Source organism: Megalobrama amblycephala, linkage group LG14 (genome assembly GCF_018812025.1).
Source record: "Megalobrama amblycephala isolate DHTTF-2021 linkage group LG14, ASM1881202v1, whole genome shotgun sequence".
In the NCBI taxonomy this organism is placed as follows: Eukaryota; Metazoa; Chordata; class Actinopteri; order Cypriniformes; family Xenocyprididae; genus Megalobrama; species Megalobrama amblycephala.
Window position 1 is genome coordinate 8,189,993 of NC_063057.1, and position 17,424 is coordinate 8,207,416.

A 17,424-nucleotide genomic window follows, 5' to 3' on the forward strand; every position below is an offset into this window, starting at 1 on the left:
CTTTAGTCATATTAGTACAGTAAACAGGTGTACAAGTGGCGGTGGGTGGGAGGCAGCTGTACACTATGGTCTCTGAGCTGCACTCAGGGCTGATTTTACACCCAGATACACCGGTCACAATAGATGCACTGCTCTTGCATTCAATATCCTTTTAAGTGTAGAACAGGGATTTGACCAGTGTCAAAAACAGCTTGTAATAGTGGTTAAAGGTCATAACTGAAAGGGCTGCTAACTAAAAGTTTGTTTGAGTCCAGCAAGAGATGATACATTATCACCATTGAGCAATAAAAATGTATTTGAATAAAACAATTACACTGTTCAAACTGCTACATCAGATGGCCTCAATGCTGCATTTTTCCTCCTATGCTGACAAATTGAAGGATATGACCATAAAACAACCATTGTTTTATTCTAATTTAAAGGGCTGACATTGTGACCCTGAGGAGAAGTAATGAGAGAAGTGAAACACATGATATCTTTGCATTTTTCAGGTTTATGTGAGTTTATTGGCTCGCTAGCTGTTAATGAGCCTCTGGTCTCTGCTGTAACTGAATGGAAAGTGTCAGATGCTAAGACAGCAACCATGCTTAAGTGAAAACACATGCTGCTTTATGCATTTCCTGCCAACATGCACTTCATTATATTTTTCCTCATGTGCATATGTGGAAAAGCATCTCTTAGCAGGAGTAATGCCAGAAATAAGTATTTACTCATTTCAGTGTTTATATGCTTATTACATTGCTTGCAAGGCGAACACTGTATTAAAATCCCTCATATTTCCTTTTAATTTTTTTTTTTTTTTTTTACATTTTTGCAAACTTTATATTAAAAAAGTTTTAAACCTTATATATTTTTTTAAAAACTTCCATTGAAAGAATGTTCAAAATCATTCAAAAATCTGTTGATTTAATTGTAAAGTTTGTATCTTGAGTTGTGATAAGTCTTTTTGAAATTATATGATAATTTTTTTTTTCTCATTTGATTTAAGCTGAGATTTGAAAATTTGTGTTCTTTTAATTCAGCTCAAGTCATGCTATGACTTATCGATTTTCTATTGGTCACACGTCTTCAAGTAATACCAATTCTCAAGTCAGAGTTCACTAAACTTGAGTCAATGGAAGGAAAAGTGTAGTGTAACTGCCCCTTATTATTACTGTTATATGGAAAGTAAACCATATTTGGAAAGCTTCTATAGCTTTTAAAACTATGCTTCCCCCACAAAAAAATAACTCTCAACTTTATTCTTTATCTTGGTATTTCCTTCAGGCATTGCTGCATACAGGCTGTATCTGTGGTCACATTCACACCTTGTTTACCTCCCCTGTAGTTTCCTCCATCTAATCTGTTTTCCGCTCTTAACAGTGGTTCTGTTTCCCTTTTGCCACCATCTTGGATCTACAGGGAACTGTAAATACCTTTCTTGGCAAGTGAAAATGCATTAAAAATCTAAAATTAAAGCTTTGTCCATGTTAGCAGCAGGAGATGGCCTGTTACAGATACTCACTGTCCGACCCAAGTATGGGGCCGCTGTGCTGGAGGATCTTGGAAAACAAACCCAGATCTGATATTAACGTTTTGGCAGTCGTTGAGGAGTCTTGTGGTTTCAAGCCTCTCTGGTTCCATTTGAACTAAACACCTCTTGCTCTTTGAGTGTAATCCAGCATATAATAACAGTTTTACTCCAGACGGCACTAGTGTGTGTTTGCTTCAGGGAAGCGTTCGGTGCTATGAGTCTAACCGCGTTTAGGAAAAAAAAGGGTGAAGTGACGGGAAACTGCTCATCTGAGAGTATTTAAGGTCAAGTTGAACTAAAGAACATGGTTTAATAGTTCCTCGCTGTGGAACAGTGGGCCTGCAGCCCAAGATAAAGATCATTTTAAAGTTAGAAAGTGTAGTGTAGTCCTATTCTGATTTAGAAAATCAGTGCTTCTCATGGTTTCTAATGTTATTTACATCAATCTAACTCTGTCTTTCACTTCATCTAAGGCCTGTGTCCGGACTGGGAGACATGGGACCCGAGTCAGCCAGTGGAGAATGCGAGAGAAGCCATGCAGCAAGCCGACGATTGGCTTGGTGTGCCTCAGGTAAAAAGCAATCACTCATATTTATTAGGACTCATGCCATCTAGCCTAATTTGTGCCTGTTTTCTTCTTAAAGGATTAGTTCGCTTTAAAATGAAAATAACCCCAAGCTTTACTCACCCTCAAGCCATCCTAGGTGTATATGACTTTCTTCTTTCTGATGAACACAATCAGAGATTTATTAATAAATATCCTGATGCGTCCAAGCTTTATAATGGCAGTGAACAGGGGCTACGAGTTTGAAGCTCAAGAAAGTGCATCCATCCATCAAAAACGTTTTATCAAAATCCATTTTCATTGTTTACCAAATGACAATACAGATAGTCAGTCCTAAAGATCGGATTTGAAATAATTGAACCTGCCATGCAGCTTATGAAGAATACACTAAAGCACGAATCTATGTTTGAGTAATTGAGAAGGATAGAGTCCACGTCTCTTGAGAGAAAACAACAGGTCATTGATTGCTGTGAGCATGGAGGATATCGCTGCAATGAGAGAGGTAAAGAGCCTCAAGTTATGGGTTTTAATAACAAGATGCATATTTCTCGTCCTTCCCCGTTGGTCTCCCGTTCAATCTCCATCGTCTTTCTGCTGTTTTAAATACCATTTAGAGCTATTTCCAGTTAGCTCTTAACCTTCCAGCCTAGCGTTAAATATAGCAGGACACTTAACCAGTAGGACATGAAAGACGGGACTGAGGGGAGAGGAGAGACAGAAAATATTTTCCACAGCTTAAGTGTACTTCATCAGTTTTGTGCCGTAGACCATCACAACGCAGAACTGTGTTTATATCTGACGATCGATTCTGGCAGTAACAGTACTCAAAAAATATGTCAAATGAAGTCAGTGAGACATTTTTTATCTGTCCTGATCCTGAGGGCTATAGCAATGCATGTTTTAGCTGTTTCGCTATCTGATATAGCCATACAGGTCAATGTTCCCTATACTAATGAAATAATGAGTTTCACCTGGTGTGTTTAATGAAGAAGACATCCAAAATGTGTTATACTGGTTGCCCCAGGAGCTGGATTGAGAAATATTGCTCTGATGTCATCCAGGCATCAGGATTGAAATCAGAGATCAACCACTATAGCCTGTGACTTTTGTTCCCTAACATTGCACTTTTCCCCTGTCAGGTGATTGCTCCAGAGGAGATTGTGGATCCTAATGTGGACGAGCACTCAGTGATGACCTACCTGTCTCAGTTCCCCAAAGCCAAACTCAAGCCTGGTGCCCCACTGCGATCTAAAACCTTGCACCCCAAGAGAGCCAAGGCCTATGGGCCAGGTGAGACTGACAGATGATGTTAACACTGTGAGTTTGAAATAAAAGTTTTACTGTACTTCAACCCACACCTCTGCATCTTTGAATCTCTCTGTAGGTATTGAGCCCAGAGGCAATGTTGTGTTAAGACCAGCTGAGTTTGTGGTGGAGACCGTGGAGGCGGGACTTGGAGAGGTGTTGGTCTACATCGAGGATCCAGAGGGCCACACAGAAGAGGTCATCTTCTAACTCATCAAACATCTTTCATTATCAAAACAAGTCAAACATCTATTTGTACACCAAGCATGTTCCTGGTGGTGTTGGCCAGATTTTTGCCGTTTCATTGAACCTAAAAAATATAATAATTAAGTGAATTAAATGAATTAATTCATTATTTTAAACTCAGTAAACTAAATAAAAATGTGTGTAAATAAAATAAAAGAAGCATAAATACATAAAATTAAAATGAAGATTTGAAAGTGTCAACTGAGATGTTTAGATTATGTGATTATATTGATTTGTTATCCCTCTGGAGTCTGAGGCTGATTTGGGGCCTGGAGAAGTTTTGACATGCCCTGACATTTGTGCTTTTTTCAGTTGTTCATAAACATATTAATGACAAAGGTGTCATTACACTGTATTCAGCACAAACTAGGCTACCATAATATGTGAGGAACATGTATGCACATGTTTGTGTTTTTGAAGGAATAACGTTTATGCGTGGTTATTGAAAAAACAAAAAAATTAAGTCACTGAAATAAGGCCAAAAATATATATTAAATCTGTGTTTACAAGACTTCTGGGTATTGGGGGTTGTAGGCTAGAGTTTTTGCTTCAAAATTATGTAAAAATTATAATGCCTACTTGTTCATATAAAACAATGTATTGATTTAGTTTTTGTAAGACACTTTTTGTCAAGAAACACAGTATGCGTGGAGGCGTGAAACATCATGAATAATGGGCCATTTACACCTGAGAAGACAAAAGAATCGCATAAAGAACCTCTAATGGTGCTGCATATTAATGAGGCCTTTCAGTCAGGAATGCTGTGAAAAAAACCTCTGTAATCATGTCTCAGCTCAATTTAAAATAATGGTATTCTATTATATTCTTTAAAATATAATGTATTTCTGTGATGCAAAGAGTCTGAATATAGGTTTTTAGTTTAAAAGCATTCACATTTGGAGAAATATTGATGGATTCTCATATGTTTATGTCAATTTTCTATACAGAAGAGTTATATTTATTCTATATTCATTGTTATCGCTATGAGCGCTGGTGTTTTCAATTCATACTTGCAGTCCGAGGGCGCTCTGTACACCTTTAGTCCACAAATTATTCTAAAGAAGAAGAGGACATTTCAGGAATGGTGTTTTCAATTCATACTTGCAGCTGGAGGGCGCTCTCTGTGCATACTTACTGATGTGTGAAGCATACTTACTGATGAATGTCTTAACAATATGTCCTTTTTTCGCAGGCTAGAGTAATTCCCAACAATGACAGGAACAGGAGCTACTCTGTGGTCTATGTTCCAAAAGTGGAGGGTCTGCATAAGGTACCAATTAAATAATAAGCAATCCATTATCCAGTCATATTTTCAAGATTAATGATTGTTACAGTCTTTTTGGGTCTTGATAGCAGTTGACAAATTAAGAGATGACAGATGAAATGGAGTAACTCAATCTGAGGGATATTTCTGTCTTCCTTCAGGTGAAGGTGTTGTTTGCTGGGCAGGACATCGACAGAAGCCCTTTCCTGGTAAATGTGTCTAAAGCATTGGGAGATCCGAACAAGGTGCAGGCCCGTGGGCCAGGTTTGGAAACGGTGGGCAATGTGGCCAATAAACCCACATATTTTGACATCTACACAGCAGGTAATGTCAGGAAAATAACATTGTTTGCTGTTTGCTCCGAAAATAGAGAGTAGATAAAGATCCTGCATGTATTTGCGACCCCTCAGGTGCGGGAGCAGGCGATGTCGGCGTGATCATTGTGGACTCTCAGGGTCGTAGAGACACAGTGGAGATCATTCTGGAAAACAAGGGGGATAGTGTTTTCCGCTGCACCTACGGCCCTATTCTGGAGGGCCCCCACACTATATATGTAACATTCGCTGGCCAACAAATACCCAGAAGTCCTTTCACTGTTCACATCTCAGAGGGTGAGACCCATATCCTCACTTCCTGACTTAATTCCATGTTATCTTGTTAGCTAGAGGTCCTGCTGAGTTCATTTACAGTCACATTATTATTTAACACCAAAGCTGTTAATGCACCAAGAAAACAACAAGTGCCTTCGACTTGTTGTTTTTTGCTGCATTAAAAGCATGCCATGTTCTTTTTAAAATGCCTACTGCCCCTGCTGAAAAGACCAGCTTAGACCAGCTGTTGTTCTGGTAAAGCTGGTTCACTTGCTTTTGAGGCTAGTTAGGAAACCTGGTGAAGACATTAGGGTGAAGACCAGGATCCAAAACACAAATTACAGCTGGCCTTTTCAGCTGGGTACCTTTTATGCACCTAAAGAGCTTATTTTTCCCTTCTAAAGGTGCGGTCACATTTACAGTTGCTCTGTGAAATTTCGTCTTTCCAATAGGGCGAAAAAGTTCAGCACACAGATTTCACTCATTGTTGGTTACGTGAATTCGCCATGCTAACCAACAGGTTTTGAAAGTGACTTCAGTGTGAGCTGCGCTATGCTGTTAATAATAGAATGTTGACCTTTTTTGCCCGTGAAATTTCACTAATGTGACCGCACCTTAATGACTTCAGATTGTTTGATTGACAGCATGCTAATACTGGACAACTCCCAGAGAGATCTGCTCTCTGTGGCACTGACTGAGACCACGTTTGGTTTGAGCTCCATGTGCTCACTGCTCCAGGGGTCCACCACCCTCCCGATGATGACGAAACGCTTTATTGTGTTTCCTCTCTCCTTTCGCCTGTGTGTGTTGTTCTAGCTCCTCCGAGCGGCCGGCAGATCGGCTCTCCGGTTCACATAATCCCTCAGTCTATACGCACGCCGCCCTCAGAAAAGGCCAAGAAAGTGCCTCCCCCAACACCACCCAAACCCAGGCGACCAAGTTAGTACGGGCCACCCGGGGGGCGTGGAAGATGCCTGCTCGAGCTTGGTCCTCTCCCTTCTGTCTCTTCCCCTTACCCTGGATGTGTCTTCTCGGACACACCATCTCTGTCTCGTTGGCATGCGCTGGCGCTTTGCCCTCTGGGGCAGCTAAAATCAACTGGAAGCTCAGATAGTGACAGGAAGTGATGGGATGAAAGTGTATGTGAGTGAAAGTGAGAGTGTGAATAAGAATAAGAGGAGGATTAGACAAGTGTTGAAAATGCTGCTGCTGGTCTTGTTTTAACCGACGCAGAAAAAGCCACCATTCACTGGTGGGACTGGACGATCACTTAACAGACGCTCAGAGCATCAGGATCACTTTTGATTGGATTCTGCTAATATTTTCTGATTCAGTAATTCAGAATTTAACAAATTTAACTAAATCCTATTATTAAATAATATTAATAAAATAAATTAACAAAAGTAACAAATTGGTTTAAATTAGGGCTGAAGATGTTAATTAATCAAAATAATTATTTTATTTATTTTATTTTATTTTATTTTATTTTTTGTGTTAAAATTACAGCCCTGGTTTAAACTACTCACTGTAACCTGAACTTACATTGGGTCTGTTTCACACATGAAATTTTAAAAGCATATTTTTAATAAAATCAGGATGCCATCACTTGATTTGGCATCAGAGAGCCAATGGCTGAGTGACCGTCTGGGTGTGTAATACAGTCATCTTCATCTCAAAGATCATCATCCTCATCCCATTGTCATCATGATCATCATCATCATCTGTGCAGTCGCTCGATTTGGCCATGTTGCTCCATAAATACTAACTCAGAGAATGGGAATGCTTTGATTATCTGTCTTAACAATTTTTTTTAACCAAAATATATAATGAAGTAACTAACTCATTAATTATTCAATATTTTCCACATTTCCATCTAACATTATTTTGTAGACTTTTTATCCAGCACTGGAAGAAACTGAGACTGCGGGAAGAATTCGTTTGATCAGATATGAGAAAGCACTTAGAACTTAGCCAGGCTGCTTTTAATAGACATTTTATTGCTTTAAAAGTGCTCATTAGTGGATTTAGTGTTAAACACTAAACCCCAACAGTAGGTCACATATTTCAAATAAAAATAATGTTTTTTTGAGTAGAATATTGTTAATGTTTGGTTATATTTTTCACAGCTGGTTCTTGTATCTAATTTCAAATATAGTGTTTATTTTAAGTCTTTTTATAAGCTCTTGAAAATACATTAGCTTGCTTGTAGTTTTCATTTTAGTGCTCTCACTACATTCCTAATGGGTAATTTATGAGATTGCTAATTGCATTGTCATAGGCTTGTAAAGGAAACATTCTGTCTTTGGTTGTTCTTCATTGCTCATACCTTTGGCTGGTTCATGCATAATCTCAACTAACTTCGACAACCTCTACATTCATGTGTGTATAGTCTTTTTTTGCCTTCTTGTGCTTGTACTGTAAGATCAAGAATCACCGCTCTTTCCTCTTTGTAGCAAGTAACCCGAATGCTTGTCGGGCCATTGGTCGTGGCTTGCAGCCCAAGGGTGTGCGTGTGAAGGAGGTGGCTGATTTTAAGGTGTACACGAAGGGAGCAGGCAGTGGAGAACTACGTGTTCAAATCAAAGGGCCAAGTATGCGTGCACTGTTTCAACTAAAGCAACGATTGTTACGTTTTTTCAGTTTTAATCAACGTTGCATTGTAAAGTTATTTAGTTGGAATGAAATTTTGTGTTTTCAGGAGGTGGCGATGAGCCTGTGAAGGTGCAAGAACTGGGAGACGGTGTGTATGAATGTGATTACTACCCCATTTTCCCAGGAAAATATGTCATCACCATTACTTGGGGTGGCCACGCCATTCCCCGCAGGTAAGGGCGCTTATAGACCTCTGCCAGTTTACTCTGGTACAGTTCAATTTCTGTTGCTCATCACTTAGAGAGAAAATAATGAAATCCATATTAAAAGGATTAAACAGGATATGGAAATTACTACAGAGAGATAATCTAGGAGTTATGCATATTATCATGAACAACCATCTCACTTCTGATAAAACGTATGTGTATATGTGTTTAGCCCATTTGAGGTGATCATAAGTGAGGATGCAGGTCCTCAGAAAGTGAGGGCATGGGGTCCAGGCCTGGAGACGGGCATGGTGGGCAAATCAGCTGACTTTGTGGTTGAGGCCATTGGCACAGAGGTTGGAACTCTGGGTAAGAATCTTCTTTAATGTCATTGAGCCTCCTGAGCTGGTGTTGTATCCTGGGAGGGATGATTAATGTGATTTCACCAAGTATAACATGTTCCTGGATCAACTTCCTTGTTGATCCTAGAACAACATTCCAATCAACCAATCAGATTTGAGGGATAGTTTTTTAGTTAATATCAAGATTAGGCTTACAACAATAGTTAGAGGCTTCTACACCATTCTTATTCACCTATCATTTCTGATTTTAGGGATAAATTATTGGTTGGGTTGGGTTAGGTTTAGGGGTAGGGATAGGGTTAGGACTTTAGGACAATAGATGCTGATCCAGGAACATGTCTTGCTTGGCAAAACCATGGTGACCATCCAGGTATCTAGTAATTATGGCAGGGGTTCTCAACTCTGCCCCTCAAGGTCCACTTTCCTGCAGAGTTTAGCTTCAACCCTAATCAAACACACTTGAACAGGCTAATCACGGTATTCAGGATTACTAGCAAGTTACAGGTAGGTGAGTATGATAAAGGTTGGAACCAAACTTTGCAGGAAAGTGGCCCATGAGGGCCAGAGTTGAGAACCACTGGTTTACGGTCTGACAAGATGCCTGGGTAATGGTCATAAACTCACTTCCGTGCACAGGTTTCTCCATCGAAGGCCCCTCGCAGGCTAAGATAGAGTGTGATGACAAGGGTGATGGATCTTGTGATGTTTTGTACTGGCCCACCGAGCCAGGTGACTATGCGGTCCATGTCATCTGTGATGATGAAGATATCAAAGACAGCCCCTTCATGGCCCACATCCTCCCTGCAGCCAGTGACGTCTTCCCTGAGAAGGTCTGCCCTGTGAAAATTGGCAATAATGATTGCACATTTGTTGGGAATAATAAATGACAGTGGTAACTGAACTAACTCATGTTTTTTTATGCAGGTTAAGTGTTACGGCCCTGGGCTGGAGCCAACTGGGTGCATCGTAAACAAACCTGCTGAGTTTACAATTGACGCCAGTGGAGCTGGAAGAGGACATCTACAGATTTACGCTCAGGTACATTTTCATACAAGTCCCAGATGCTTCATGCCTCATGCCTCACTTCACTGGTATAAACTTTTCCTTCTTTTATTCAAGGACTCAGAAGGCTTCCCCATTGATATCCAGATCACAGATAATGGTGACAGCACATATTTCTGCGTCTACATACCCACCAAGCCCATCAAACACACTATCATCATCACCTGGGGAGAGGTCAATGTTCCCAACAGTCCGTTCAGGGTGAGAGCTCACTGTCAACAGGCAGATTTCAGCCAGCTGATGACATTTTTATGTTGCTATTTGTCAAGATCTTTCATAAATTTGGATCTACAACAAACTCAGCCTTTCAATGAAAGCTCATGACCACATTTTTCCAGTGTTTGATTTCACACTTTCCCTTTACACATGTTAGATCATAGGTTCCATATTGGATCATAGCTTTACTAGAACCACTGTCATCCAAAAGCTTTCAATTCCTAGCTTTACAATATGTAAATGATCTTTCTACATTTCTCAGGTGACCATTGGAGAAGGCAGTCACCCAGAGAACGTGAAGGTTCATGGACCGGGAGTGGAGAAGACTGGCTTGAAGGCCAACGAACCCACATACTTTACTGTGGACTGCAGTGAGGCCGGACAAGGTCTGAGAAAACATGATTGCTAACATTATTTAAACTCATATTTGAAATTTGGAAATTGACCTTATTTCCTTTTATTTTTTTAAATCTGTTCTAACTCCTTAGGAGATGTTAGCATTGGGATTAAGTGCGCTCCTGGCGTGGTGGGACCTGCAGAAGCAGATATTGATTTCGACATCATTAAAAATGACAACGACACATTCACAGTGAAGTATACACCCCCTGGAGCCGGGCGCTATACCATCATGGTGCTTTTTGCAGATCAGGTCAGTCTTAGTCAATAATATGAAATTATTCTGTATGTTATTTGAGTTCTAAAAATGTTTATTTATTTATTTTTTTTACAAATTAACAGGAAATACCCATCAGCCCCTTCCGTATCAAAGTCGATCCATCCCATGATGCTAATAAGGTGAAAGCTGAGGGTCCTGGGCTCAACAAGACAGGTCAGTTTCATCGTCAGTGGCTGAAATTAGAAAAATAGTATGTAAAAACAGCTAATCTCATTTGCATGTTATGTGTCTCCATCACAGGTGTGGAAGTGGGCAAGCCAACACACTTCACAATCTATACTAAAGGAGCAGGCAAGGCCACACCTGAGGTTCACTTCACCACAGCTGGGAAAGGAGAAGCCGTCAGTGACTTTGAGATCATCGATAACCATGACTATTCTTTCACTGTGCGCTACACTGCGTTACAGCAGGTGATACACTCCAGCAGTGGGTTACGGTTCAAATAAATGGACACCAAGAGTTCACATGCTATTATGGTATTATAATTACATCTTGCTCAGTCCTATTTTTTTTTTTGTGATTCAGGGTAACATGAGCATATCTGTGTGCCATGGTGGTGACCCCATCCCCAAAAGCCCATTTACCATCACTGTCGCTCCTCCTTTGGATCTCAACAAGGTCAAAGTTCAAGGACTCAACACCAGTAAGTCTATACAAGTCAAATCTTCAGGCTATTTATTTATGGAATTAAATAATAGCTATGTTTATTGAACATATTTTTTGTGCCTATGTGTTTAGAAGTGGATGTAGGGAAAGATGAGGAGTTTACCATTAATACACGTGGCGCGGGAGGTCAAGGAAAGGTAGATGTCAAGATTACCTCACCCTCTCGCCGGCCAATCCCATGCAAGGTGGAATCTGGAGCGTCCAATGAGGTGCACACAGTTAAGTACATTCCTCCTGAAGAGGGGCCCTACAAAGTGGACATCAGCTATGATGGAAACCCCGTGCCGGGAAGTCCTTTCACCGTGGAAGGGGTGATGCCTCCAGATCCCTCAAAGGTGGGAGTCACAAATAGGAGAATGTGATTCATTTGTTTAAATGTCATCGTCTTATTGAACCATAATTTTCAAGATTACTGCAAATCCTTTTGATTAGAACCAATCCTTTTTTCATTAGTAGTGTTCTGTTAATGGAGACACAGTGCTTTTGTTATTTGCTTTTGTGCTTTGGTATATTGATTTGCTCAAGGATCCTTTCTCAAACTTAAAAATATATACTAAGAGCTGACTGGGATGAAAAAAAACTTATGATCAAAAACATGGGATGTATTACCAGATAAGCTGGACTGTACAGTGCAATCCTTACATCACAAATCAAAAAGACCTTCAGAGAGTTTATGAGCCTCTAACCAGTCAGAATGGTCAAAATAGAACCAGGTTGTGTAAAGCATTATTTCTCGATCCTCTGTTCAAGGAAATTTCCTGTTTGTAGAGGTTTATTCCAGCAATGTTAGTTCCAAAGTAAACCAATTTAAATATATTTTATTTTAAATGTATTTTTTTTTGTTTGTATGCCTATTCTCTACAGAAGAAAGTTTTCCTTTTCCATAAGCCAGATGCTTCAGTTTGTATATCAGTTGTGTCAGTGAAGAAGCCTAAAACAAACACAAAAGGCCATTTAGCCATTGTTGGAAATGATTAGAGGACAGTTGGTGTTTAATTAATCTGTCAGGGAGAGGTGAACTCAAGTGTAGTGTGCCAAACAAGGTACTTCATCCACATGTGAAATGGCTTCTCCATTCTGTCACTGGGCCGAGGATCGTTAGATAGTTTGTCTGTATATTACGAAACAGATACAGATCTCTGACCATAAATGGATACAGATGATGAAGCCCGCCTGACTTTGAAAAATGTTGGACTGTCCTCTAGTACTGTTACAGCATGTCGGATTGTTGAATTATTGAAAAATTGCTGCACACCCGGACTGGCCATACACCTTTTCATGTTGACTGACTTTTTAAATTCCTGATTATTTTAAAGTTTTGAAGAATTTTGAAAGGTTATATTGAAAGGCAATCTTGACATCAGTTTTGTCTTATTTTCACTTCAAGGTGCGAGCCTATGGCCCTGGCCTGAAGGAAGGCATTGTGGGTAAGCCTGCTCCATTTGCCATCGACACCAAAGGCGCAGGTACAGGGGGCCTCGGGCTGACTGTGGAGGGCCCGTGTGAAGCAAAGATTGAGTGCCAGGACAATGGAGATGGATCTTGCTCTGTGTCCTATCTGCCCACTGAGCCTGGAGAATATTCCATCAACATCCTGTTTGCAGATGCTCACATCCCTGGTTCCCCCTTCAAAGCCATGGTGCAGTCCGTCTTCGACCCCAGCAAGGTTACAGCTAGTGGACCAGGGTTGGAGAGAGGAAAGGTCAACGAAGCAGCATCGTTCACTGTGGACTGCTCTAAAGCAGGGGAGGCAGAATTGACCATCGAGATAATTTCAGATTCAGGAACGCAGGCAGAGGTTCATGTCCAGAATAACAGCGATGGAACATATTCTATCACCTACATCCCTCCTTTCCACGGAATGTACACCATCACGATTAAATACGGAGGACATGCAGTGCCTAAGTTCCCTGCAAGGGTGCAAGTGGATCCTGCTCTTGATACCAGTGGAATCAAGGTCTACGGTCCAGGAGTGGAGCCCAGAGGTAGGCAGGGCATCTAAAATTACACTCGTTTAGTACCAATGTGCTTAGCAATGTGCTTCAAATTCTGGTATATTTTCACAGGGGTACTCCGAGAGGTCACTACACACTTTGTTGTGGACACTCGGGTTCACAACAAGATGGGTGGAAACCACATCAAAGTTCGTATTGTTAACCCATCAGGTGCCACAACTGATGCATACATCACTGACAAAGCAGATGGCACTTACAGAGTAGAGTATACCGCATATGAGGATGGTAAGATATCCAGTATATAGAAGAAAATCTTTTTGTTGAATTGATTTTTGCATTTTGTGAAGCCTGATAAATTAAATTAAAATTAAATGCTATATGTTAGGGATGCACAACATATCGGCCGATATATGTTAATTTTTAATGTTATCATTATCGGTCCAATAAGAAAATTTGGTCGATATATATTAAAGCTATTATATAATTGATTATTTACTTCAGCTGAGACACTTCAGATGCGTACTGTTCGCTATGATGGTTTTGAATTGCTTGAAATATGATTGGAGTCACTTCAAAAAGGAAAATATAGTTAAGTGCAACATGTGCAATGCAAATCTGTCATATAGGCTACATAAAATTATAATGATATAATATAACATCATTGTGTGCTTGGGACATGGCTTTTAATGGTGAGACTTTTGTTTTTCTAATTTGTAATCAGGCTCTCAAAATTTTGATTTATCAGGCAATATCTCATATCAGTTATCGGCTTTCAAATATAAAGAATTATCGTTTATCGGTATCGGCCAAAATTTTCATATTGGTGCATCCCTATTATATGTGTCTGCCCCAGTATTAATTAAGGCTGTGTTGGCATTTCTTTCCTCCCTGAGAATCAGGAGACACACACACACAGCTATCTGGTATTCTGAGCACAGCTGCTATATTGATTGTTCTGTGTGGAGGTCAATGTTGTAAGATGGAAATTCATTTATTGTTCATTGTGTTTGAGCAGGGTCTACTGATGTCTTTTTTCCCATGATGCCTTGATAATATTCCAACACAACTATTGATTGAGAGAAAAAAACACAGTCTTTCTATATATGGCCACACACAGTCTCTATTTTTTTTTTTATTTGTCAGAGGCAGCAGAATGAGAAAGTACTTTCCAAATTCATATTTATAGATAAAAGAGTGCTGGTATTTTTGTCTTTGTACAGGTGTGCATCTTATAGAAGTGCTATATGATGACGTCCCTGTCCCCAAGAGCCCATTTAGGGTGGCGGTGACCGAGGGTTGTGATCCCAGCCGTGTGCGTGCCTACGGTCCCGGTCTGGAAGAGGGTCTGGTCAACAAACCCAACCGCTTCACTGTAGAGACCAGGTACAATGAACCCTTTTTTTGCCCTTGAAATGTTGCTGAAATATCGCTAAATACATTTCAAAATCATTTTATTATAGAAAATGAAGCAGCATACACTATAGGATTAGTTTGCAGACTAATGTAAGAATAAAATTATTTTTAGATTTTACCTTGTAAACTTGTATTTTCTCCTTTCAGGGGTGCTGGCACAGGTGGTCTTGGATTGGCCATTGAGGGTCCATCAGAAGCTAAGATGTCTTGCAAAGATAACAAAGATGGCAGCTGTAGTGTGGAGTATATTCCTTTCACTCCTGGAGAATATGATGTCAACATAACTTTCGGAGGCTTGCCTATCCCAGGTATGATGTAATTTCCTTCTGTCTAATTCATTTCATGATTTGTTTCTGAGTGAACTCAACACACTAATTACACACTGACATTGAATTTCAGCAGTTAGAGAACATGAGAGTGCTGAAGTGTTCATTAAGACATTTAGAAGCAAATAATCATGACATTTTGATTTAAAGCTTGAATATTTCATACCCCAGGGTTTGTTTGATGGTTTTATAAAGAAAAACTGTAACTGTATAATTTCTGTGGGTGCTTAGGTAGCCCATTCAGGGTGCCTGTGAGGGAACTGGTGGACCCCAGTAAGGTGAAGTGTTCTGGTCCTGGTCTGGGCAGTGGAGTAAGAGCCCACGTCCCTCAGACCTTCACCGTGGACTGCAGCAAGGCTGGACTCGCCCCGCTGGAGGTGCTGCTGTATGGACCTACAGGTGAAAAAAATAGACTAGAAAAATCCACACAGGGTTTGGATAAGGTCCAAGTGCTTCATAAGTGCTTCAGTTTAGCTGTTAGGAAGTGAATTACTAGAATGTCTAGAAAATGGATTCAAAAGTCTTTGAAGTGTAAACAGTATAAGTGTATGTGCTTAGCTAATCCGAGGAAGTTATTTATATGCATATTTCATACTTAGTATCTATATATCATAAGTGATTTAGAAGCAAGTTCCCCTCTCAGGATTTCTTCTGTTGCCATTTTCAAAGCATTCTATCAATTTTAACATATTTTTAATGTAACTATGGAGGCAATTGACTTGTTCTTGAACTGTTAAATGTCAAGAGTTTGAATATAATAAATAGGTTTTATCAATGTGGGGCATGCATTACATCCAAGAAACATTTAGTATTGTACACTACTGTTCAAACATTTTTAGTTAAAGAAATTAATACTTTTATTCAGCAAGGATGCATTAAATTGATCATAAATAACAGTACATACATGTATAATGTTTTAAAAAAATATATATTTCAAATAAATGCTGTTTTGCTTTCTATTCATCAAAGAATCCTTAAAAAACAAAAATCAACATTGATAATAATGTTTCTTGAGCAGCAAATCAACATATTAGAATTACTTCTGAAAGATCATGTGACTGAAGACTGGAGTAATGATGCTGAAAATTCAACTTTTCCATCACAGGAATAAATTATATTTTAAAATATAATAAAATAGAAAACAGTTCTTGTAAATTGTAATAATATTTCACAATATTACTGTTTTTACTGTATTTTTGTTCAAATAACAAACATAAACCTCACTGACCCTAAACTTTTGAATGGGAGTCTATATAGAAAATGCGATTCATATTTAGATTATAAATGTGTGAAAGGGCACAAACATCATATAAGACACATTCATCAAGAGTGTTTCACAGTTGTCTGGACTAGATGACAGGCATGCAGAGATCAACTGTGTTATTATTCTAGGGATGACAGAGCCGGTGAATATCACAGACAACGGTGATGGCACACACACGGTGGTCTACACTCCTGCTAAAGATGGACCTTACACAGTCTGTGTCAAATATGCAGACCAAGAAGTGCCACGCAGGTGAACGGGCTGCTTAAAGTATTAATAAAATCTTAATATTAATGATGCGAATAGACTAAATGTGGTATGACCAAAATCTTCAGTGCTGATTTAGAAATTAGAAGAACACTTCCATATAAAGGAAGTATGTGATCATTACATTTGTCTCTATTTCCCCTTTTCAGTCCATTTAAGATCAAGGTGTTACCCGCTCATGATGCCAGTAAAGTCCGTGCCAGCGGTCCCGGCCTGAACGCTTCCGGGGTGCCAGCCAGCTTGCCGGTGGAGTTCACCATTGATGCACGTGACGCAGGGGAGGGTCTTCTCACCGTACAGATACTGGTGAGTGACATCAGCACTCGCTCAGGCCTCTTATTTGACATGTTTTAAGACAGAGGTTTCCCTTGATGATCACATGTGCTTTAACAGCCAATGTCCTCCCCTCCGCTTCCCTCTGCCCTGACCTCTTCCCTGCTGTCGCTGTAGGGTCCGGATGGGTGCAGGCAAGAGGCCTCTATGTATGTGGAGGACTGGGGTAGGAGGGTGTGGGAGAACCACATTGTAAAGGGCACCATCCCCTTCCATATTCTTAGGAAAGGATGTGTAAGGCGCCCACTCCTTTCAGCCTCCTCTTGTTGTTATAACTCACAGTGTCTGGCGTCTCTCTCCCATCAGCCTTGGGCCCCTAAGCGCTCATGGCCTTTTCCCTTGCTACTGTACCCTCTACCCCAATTCCCCTGCTCATTTGGCTGCTTATTTCCTTCAATTATTCCCTAGTTTTTCCTTAGTTATTCCATAGTTCCTTGTTCCATATTTGTTTCCTAATAATGGGAACAAATGGGAATTATCTATCTATCTATCTATCTATCTATCTATCTATCTATCTATCTATCTATCTATCTATCTATCTATCTATCTATCTATCTATCTATCTATCTATGCACATACGTATCCATCCATCCATCCATCCAT

General features: G+C 39.9%; 1 protein-coding gene across 12 annotated transcripts in view; it reads left to right on the plus strand.

The window, feature by feature from the left end:
- Positions 1–17,424, plus strand: part of flncb (filamin C, gamma b (actin binding protein 280)) — a 59,227-nt gene that overhangs the window by 26,309 nt on the left and 15,494 nt on the right. For 8 of the 12 annotated variants that reach the window (XM_048154396.1, XM_048154397.1, XM_048154404.1 and 5 more), the window contains exons 3-28: positions 1,987–2,084; positions 3,218–3,368; positions 3,463–3,581; positions 4,822–4,899; positions 5,055–5,217; positions 5,304–5,504; positions 6,300–6,422; positions 7,937–8,074; positions 8,182–8,308; positions 8,514–8,650; positions 9,280–9,473; positions 9,568–9,681; positions 9,763–9,906; positions 10,184–10,307; positions 10,410–10,570; positions 10,660–10,750; positions 10,838–11,007; positions 11,123–11,240; positions 11,336–11,598; positions 12,651–13,248; positions 13,330–13,503; positions 14,439–14,601; positions 14,779–14,939; positions 15,189–15,356; positions 16,350–16,473; positions 16,638–16,794. In XM_048154396.1, coding sequence (XP_048010353.1) covers positions 1,987–2,084; positions 3,218–3,368; positions 3,463–3,581; positions 4,822–4,899; positions 5,055–5,217; positions 5,304–5,504; positions 6,300–6,422; positions 7,937–8,074; positions 8,182–8,308; positions 8,514–8,650; positions 9,280–9,473; positions 9,568–9,681; positions 9,763–9,906; positions 10,184–10,307; positions 10,410–10,570; positions 10,660–10,750; positions 10,838–11,007; positions 11,123–11,240; positions 11,336–11,598; positions 12,651–13,248; positions 13,330–13,503; positions 14,439–14,601; positions 14,779–14,939; positions 15,189–15,356; positions 16,350–16,473; positions 16,638–16,794 — 4,259 coding nt within the window. The remainder of the gene's footprint in view (positions 1–1,986; positions 2,085–3,217; positions 3,369–3,462; positions 3,582–4,821; positions 4,900–5,054; positions 5,218–5,303; positions 5,505–6,299; positions 6,423–7,936; positions 8,075–8,181; positions 8,309–8,513; positions 8,651–9,279; positions 9,474–9,567; positions 9,682–9,762; positions 9,907–10,183; positions 10,308–10,409; positions 10,571–10,659; positions 10,751–10,837; positions 11,008–11,122; positions 11,241–11,335; positions 11,599–12,650; positions 13,249–13,329; positions 13,504–14,438; positions 14,602–14,778; positions 14,940–15,188; positions 15,357–16,349; positions 16,474–16,637; positions 16,795–17,424) is intronic. The other 4 variants (XM_048154401.1, XM_048154402.1, XM_048154403.1 and 1 more) reach the window with 1 other exon arrangement.